Raw genomic sequence first — 7,441 nt, 5'->3', positions numbered from 1 at the left:
ATATATAACAAACCAATGAGAGCTTAAAAGAAAATAGTGCCACGCAGCGTGTATCAACTGGATTTCCTTGTTCGAGTGGAAGAGTATATAAGTCAACTTCTAAGCCAATCTCATAATTTCCTTCCGCGGAAGAGTATATAAGTTCACAATTTTAGACTTGGCCGACATTAAGTTGGACATTTCCTTGTTCAAAGTGTTCAAGGTATCAAACACGTTTGAATAATCTCGTTTGTTAATATTAGGGAGCAAAAATGATAAAAAAAATTATAATGTGTTTTGATTTTTTATGGCCAAATTATATTTTGACACCATCATATTTAGCTCAATTTCTTCTTCCTAACCAATCAACAAGTGTATTCAATGAGATGTGCTACAATAATACGTCAACCACGGAGTTGTTGCGGTTGTAGCTTCCAGGACATGTAATAATCCTGAAATTGTTGTTTTAATTATTTTCCTTCATAATATTACACGAGGTCACAAGTTCGAATCATTTTGTCCGTTATCAAGACAAGAACTTAGGACTTGATTATAGGGAATTTTAATGAAAAGCACCCGGTACTGTTCACTTTAACGAAAAACCACATTTTTACACTAAAAAGTCAATCCTGTTACTATTCACTTTACCCTTTATTTTGTCCTTATCATTAAAACTCAAAGTTTTCAAGCTCTTTTCATTAGTTTTCCATTGATTATATTGTTTTCCAATAGTACGTCGTATTTCCCAAACTTCCAAAAGTGTTTCTCAAGCGAGCAACATTAGCACCAACAACTTGAGCCACCTTCTTCCCGTTTTAAAGAATTGGAATGTAGGCTGCACCAAAATGCACACAACAGATCAGAAACCAAATGAAACTAATTAGCAACACTTCAGAGTTCTTCTGAGTTTTGACCTGAATCTTAAGCTGGGATTTAAGTAGTCCACAAAAGAACTAAAATGGTTCCCAAAAACAAAATGATCCAAGTTTACAGAAGACTAAATTCAAATTCGAATGCGCACCTCGTCGATGTCAACCTTATAAGTTGTTACGTGTGGGTATTGCTCACTCAACTCTCCAATGATTGGAGATATGAACCTGCCTGCACAAGAAGATCACACCAAAGTACCAATCATAAGTTCAAAGCACATTATTACGCCACATTTTCGTGCCAATGACTTCATTGCTTAAAAGAAAATGTCTTTCGAACTAAAAAGGCCCGCACCACACTGCAGTGAAATAGAAAAGTGCTGGCACAGCTCCATCTGTATGAAATTTTATATATAAATCAGACAATTTGTATGAAAATATGACAAGTTTTCTCAAAACAAAAAAAAATCCGAAAACCGGAAAAAACCCAGGAAAAAAAATTTACCTTTAGCTTGGCTGATTGCGCTGCCAAATTCATCCTCAGCCTGAATGACAACAATATTAGAGGCACCTGAAATTCAATCAACAATTCAAGTTACTGAGCTATTCCAAAACCCGAAATTTAAAAATTGAAACTTTGAACAATGGCGACAACAATTGATAGAATTTGTTTGTTTTGTGTTTTTGATTGAGTGTTTGAATCGGTTTCTTGGGAGAATTGAAAAACAAGAAAAGGAAAAATTGGAGATTGATTTCTGCTGTGTAATAATGCAGCAGACTTGATTGAATAAGTAGAGTGAACATTACACAAGAGTATGGTGCATTTCCATCACCCATACTTATCTAAAAAGGTGATTGACAAGAGGCTTTAACAACCATTAAGCCTTACTACTCCAGATTACATCCTAACCCTTCATTTGGGGTTAAGTGATTTAATCTGGAGTGTACACTTGTCACTCACACACTTACACAAACATTTAAAAAACAAAACTAGCCGTTGGAGACTAGAGCCCTTCATTTTCTTTCTTCTTCTTCGATGCAGATGACATCCTTTTGCTCGGGAGTATCTTGCTGCCTTCGACTCCCCGACTCCAGGAGCTGGTTAGCTTCCAACACTCCCTTCTAAACTGCTTCTGGGAGTCAATCCGAGCAAACCCCTCAGGTAATTGAATCTCTCCTTCGGTAGTGCTTTTGTGAATATGTCTGCGATCTGATCTTCTGTGCTGCAATAGATTAGCTTGATTGTGTTGTCCTGCAATGTTTCTCTGATGAAATGATATCTTCTCTTGATGTGTTTTGTTCTCTGATGAAATACTGGGTTTTTAGTCATGGCAATTGCAGAGGTGTTGTCATACAGAAGTGGTGTGGCTTCAACTTGCAATTCGCCAAAATCTTTAAGTATGAACCTTAGCCAAATAGCTTGAGCTGTAGCTTCTGATGCACTCACATACTCTGCCTCGGCTGTGGACAGTGCAACACTTTGTTGCTTCACAGAGGCCCATGAAAATACCCCTGATCCGAAAGTGAAAGCATAGCCCGATGTGCTTCTACTATCATCCTCACTGCCACCCCAGTCACTGTCACAGAATCCAATTAGAATAGATGACTTTCCCATCTCATATTTGATACCATAATCAAGAGTTCCTTGTACATATCTTAGCACTCTCTTAGCTGTGCCCATATGTATCTTGCTAGGATTCTGCATAAACCTAGAAAGTAGGCTTGCTGAGAACATCAGATCCGGCCTTGTTGCAGTTAGATACAATAGACTGCCAACAATGCTTTTATAGAGACTAGCATCTGCAGGTTTACTTCCATCCTCCTTCTTGAGCTTCTCATTTGCAATTAAGGGTGTAGAAACTGGTTTGCAGCCCTTCAAACCAAACTTCTCAAGCAAAGTTTCAGCATACTTCTTTTGATGAATAAAGATGCTACTTGTTTTTTGAATTACCCCAATGCCAAGAAAATGATGCAAGAGGCCTAGGTCAGTCATCTCATACCTCTTCATCATTTCTTCCTTGAACTCTTCCATCATTGCAGCATCATTTCCAGTGTAGACAACATCATCTACATAGATTGAGACAATGAGTGTCTTGTTGTTGCTTTCTGTCTTGGTGTAGAGTGTAGCTTCACTAGGACTTTTCTGAAATCCTTTCTCAATGAAATAGGAATCAATCTCACTGTACCAAGCTCTTGGAGCTTGTTTTAGGCCATAAAGAGCCTTCCTTAACTTGTACACTTTTTCTGGAAACTCTTGACTTGTGAACCCTTGAGGTTGTTCCACAAACACCTCCTCCTCTAGCACTCCATTTAGAAATGCAGATTTAACATCCAATTGATGCAGCTTCCAACCCTTCTTGGCTGCTAGTGCTATCAAAGTCCTTATGGTGTCTAACCTTGCTACTGGAGCAAAGGTTTCATTGAAGTCTACACCAGGTTTCTGTGAGTAACCTTTGGCCACTAACCTGGCCTTGTTCTTTTGCACAGAACCATCTAGATTTAGCTTCACTTTGTACACCCATTTTACTCCAATCACAGGCTTCTCACTTGGTCGATTTACAAGTTCCCAAGTGTCATTCTTTTCTATCATTTCAAGCTCTTCCTTCATTGCTTTCTTCCAAGCTTTATCTTTCTCAGCTTCTTCATACGTTTCTGGTTCTACTACACAGTAATTACATGTAGCATAAATCTCATCCAGATTTCTCAATCTTACTGGAGTTGAACTAGGAGTTGTTGTCTGTGATTGACTTGATTGTGGACTCATAGTAGCTTGCTGTGGAGTCCCTTGTATGTCACCATTATCTGTGACTTCTTCTTGAACTGAGGTCTCTATAGGCTCCCTTGTTTGCCTTTTGTTTAGGTCAATTTGTAGAGAGACACTGTCCTTTTCCTCTACCATTGTATCCCAGTTCCACATTGAGTCTTCATCAAAGATAACATCCCTTGATAGGATTATCTTTTGAGTCAACACATTATAAACTCTGTATCCTTTCTCACTAGTACCATAGCCTACAAAAACACCCTTGTTACTTGATTTCTCCAACTTGTGCCTTAGTTGATGAGGGATGAGATTGTAGCACACTGAGCCAAACACTCTCAGATGCTTCACAGAAGGCTTCCTTCCACTGAACACTTCAAATGGAGTCTTCTTCTCCAATGCCTTAGTAGGACACCTATTCAATAGATACACTGAGGTGTTCACAGCTTCACCCCAAAATTTATAAGGCATGTTCTTCTCATGCATCATAGACTTAGCCATTTCGACTATAGTCCTATTCTTCCTTTCTGCAATCCCATTCTGTTGTGGTGAATATGCCACAGTGAGTTGCTTCTCCAACCCTACATCTTCACAGAATACATTGAACTCATGTGAGGTGTACTCACCTCCCCTATCACTTCTTAGTCTTTTGATTTGGTATCCACTTTGTAATTCCACCAATGCCTTAAACTTCTTGAATATTATGAATACCTCAGACTTGAACCTCATGAAATACACCCAACACATCCGTGAATAATCATCAATGAAGGTTAGGAAATACCTGTTTCCACTGATTGTTGTTGTTCTCATTGGTCCACACACATCTGAGTGAATCAATTCGAGTGGCTTTGTTGCCCTCCAAGCCTTTCCAGCTTCAAATGAATCTATGTGATGCTTGCCAAACACACACCCTTCACAGATTTCATTGCATTGATCCATTTTTGGTATACCTTGCACCATTTCATCCTTTTGCAGATTTTGTAAGCTTGTCATGTTTAAATGACCAAGTCTCTTATGCCATAGTTTCATAGAACTTGTCACACTTGCTTTCTTTGCCACTTCTTCTAAGTACTTCAGTACAAGTGGAAAGCTTCTGTTTTTCACTTCCACTTTGGTCACCAAGTTTGATAGGGATCTGTCATCATAGATTTCAACCACAGTTCCCCCAAAGAGTAGGAAATAGCCATGCTCCATCATTTGACCCACACTAAGTAGATTTTCATCCAATCCAGGCACTAGCATCACCTCCCTTATACATCTTCTTCCTTTCTTGGTGTTGATAACCAGAGTTCCTCTTCCAGTGGCTTTGACAATGTTTCCATCTCCCATTTTCACTTTTCCAGTGAAGTTGGTGTCGATGTCAATAAGTAAAGACTCATGTGCAGTCATGTGGTTGCTGCAGCCACTGTCAATGTACCACACTTCATTGTTTCTCTCCATTTTTGCATTGAAAGCACAAAACACATTTGCTTCTTCTTCCACTTGATTTGCACAGTTTACTTGTTGCACATTCTTTGATCTGCAGTCCTTCATAATGTGCCCAAACCTGTTGCATTTGTGGCATCTAGGCTTGTCCTTGAACCAACACTCTCCAAGGTGGAATTTATCACAGTGCTTGCATTGTTGCTTGGTTCTTGGACCTACATTTGTATTGCTGCCTTGGTTAGGTTTTGAGTTGTGATACCCTTTTCCTTCCCATTTCTTGCTTTTGCCCTTCCACTGTGGTTTCTGATTGCTTGCACTGGCTTGACTACTAGATCCAACATTGAGTGTTTGAAAGGCTTTCTCAGGTGCAGAGTCAGCATGCCTCTCAAGCCTTTGATCAAAAGCTCTTAAGGATGCCATCACTTCTTGTACACTGAGAGTTTCAGTGTCTTTGGTTTCTTCTATAACACTCACTATTGAATCATAGGGTTTAGTCAAACTAATCAACAGTTTTTGGACAATTCTTTCATTAGGCAGTTCCTCACCATATGTTTTCATCTTGTTTACAACATCAAACAGCCTAGTGAAGTAGTCTTTTAGCAGCTCATTTTCCCTCATTCTTGTATACTCAAAATCTCTTCTAAGGGACTGAAGTTTTACCTTTCTAACTTTGGTGTCTCCTCTGTATTCTTGCTGTAAAACTTCCCAAGCTCCCTTTGCAGTCTCTTCATTTGCTATCCTCGGAAAAATGGTGTCTGAGACAGCACCTTGAATGATTCCAAGTGCTCTAGCATCCTCCATCCGATTCTGCTTCAGTGTTTTGAGTTGTGTTTCCGTGAGATCCTCCTCTAGAGCATCGATCTCCATCTCAGGTAGTTCATACCCATGTTGAACCATATCCCATAGATCATAGGATTTGAAAATGGTTGTCATTCTTATTCTCCAAAAATCATAATTTTCCCCATCAAAGACTGGAGCTTTTAGCTCACTGCTACTGCTGGATCCTTTCATTTCCAGAATTGTTTGTTGATTGTTGTTATAGAAGACACTACGTTGGTGCTCCCAAAGATCTTATCTTGCACAGATTATGCCCCAAAAGTTGTAAGATCAGTAACAAAGCTCTGAGGCCATGATAGAATTTGTTTGTTTTGTGTTTTTGATTGAGTGTTTGAATCGGTTTCTTGGGAGAATTGAAAAACAAGAAAAGGAAAAATTGGAGATTGATTTCTGCTGTGTAATAATGCAGCAGACTTGATTGAATAAGTAGAGTGAACATTACACAAGAGTATGGTGCATTTCCATCACCCATACTTATCTAAAAAGGTGATTGACAAGAGGCTTTAACAACCATTAAGCCTTACTACTCCAGATTACATCCTAACCCTTCATTTGGGGTTAAGTGATTTAATCTGGAGTGTACACTTGTCACTCACACACTTACACAAACATTTAAAAAACAAAACTAGCCGTTGGAGACTAGAGCCCTTCATTTTCTTTCTTCTTCTTCGATGCAGATGACATCCTTTTGCTCGGGAGTATCTTGCTGCCTTCGACTCCTCGACTCCAGGAGCTGGTTAGCTTCCAACAACAATAACAGAAATTGGAGTACCTGAGGGCGAGGAGAGAGGCCGGAGTTGGAGAAAGTGAGGGTTTGGGAAGTGATGGAGGGAATTGGAGAAGGGTTTGGAGGTGGAAGGAGCTGCTGTGGGTGGCGGAGATGGTGCGGTGTGGATTGAAGAAGCCAGGGTTTGGAAAGAATTGGAAGGAAGGTTGTGACGATGAAGAAGCGCTGCGCAGAACTTGCTGCGATTGTCGTGCCTTGGCTACTCCTGAGTTCCTCGCCATTTTCTTCTCTCGATTCGGTGCTTTGTTTGGGGTTTAAGGCAAAAATACAAGAAGAGCCCAAAACAACGAATATGTAAATGGGCCAGTTGGTGAAGGTATATAGGCCTAGTCCATAAGGCCCACACAAAGCATAACGATTGTTGTACAAGCCATATTACGGAGTAGTCGTGCTCAAAATCTCGGGTTCAAGGTAAATGCTCTAAATCAACTGAAGCGACAAGTTCGTTGCCATGCAAATATTGTCATGTGAAAACATGTTGACACTATGGGCGTGGTCGGTACGTAGACGGGGACAGAATGGGACGAGATGGAATGAGATGGAACGGAGTTTTTTTGTGCTACGTTTGGTATGCAGACCAGAGTAGAACGAACTACTTTTGTCCCACTATGTTCCGTCCCACCTCACGTACCAAACGAGGCCTATCTGTGAAATGCATTTTTGATTATGTGTTTCTGCTCGAATTTCAATTTGAACTCGTGTATTTCAGTTTAACTAATATGGTACGTATGTTTTTATTTCAGTTTAATTAATATGGTACGTATGTTTTAATTCGTTATAACAATA

General features: G+C 39.7%; 1 protein-coding gene across 1 annotated transcript; it reads right to left on the bottom strand.

Moving 5' to 3' along the window:
* Window positions 1–696: 696 nt before the first annotated feature.
* On the bottom strand, window positions 697–7,029 carry LOC126622851 (thioredoxin O, mitochondrial-like). Its single transcript, XM_050291550.1, has 6 exons — window positions 7,023–7,029; window positions 6,641–6,981; window positions 1,354–1,419; window positions 1,204–1,243; window positions 1,001–1,080; window positions 697–814 (listed from the first exon to the last, which is right to left on the bottom strand). The coding sequence occupies exons 1-6, from the start codon at window positions 7,027–7,029 to the stop codon at window positions 746–748; spliced, it is 603 nt and encodes a 200-aa protein (XP_050147507.1). The 3' UTR covers window positions 697–745.
* Window positions 7,030–7,441: the final 412 nt, after the last annotated feature.

The sequence above is a fragment of the Malus sylvestris genome, chromosome 5 (genome assembly GCF_916048215.2).
Source record: "Malus sylvestris chromosome 5, drMalSylv7.2, whole genome shotgun sequence".
Lineage (NCBI taxonomy): Eukaryota > Viridiplantae > Streptophyta > Magnoliopsida > Rosales > Rosaceae > Malus > Malus sylvestris.
Note: the sequence above shows the minus strand (reverse complement) of the source record. Positions and strands in the feature narration are given on the sequence as shown.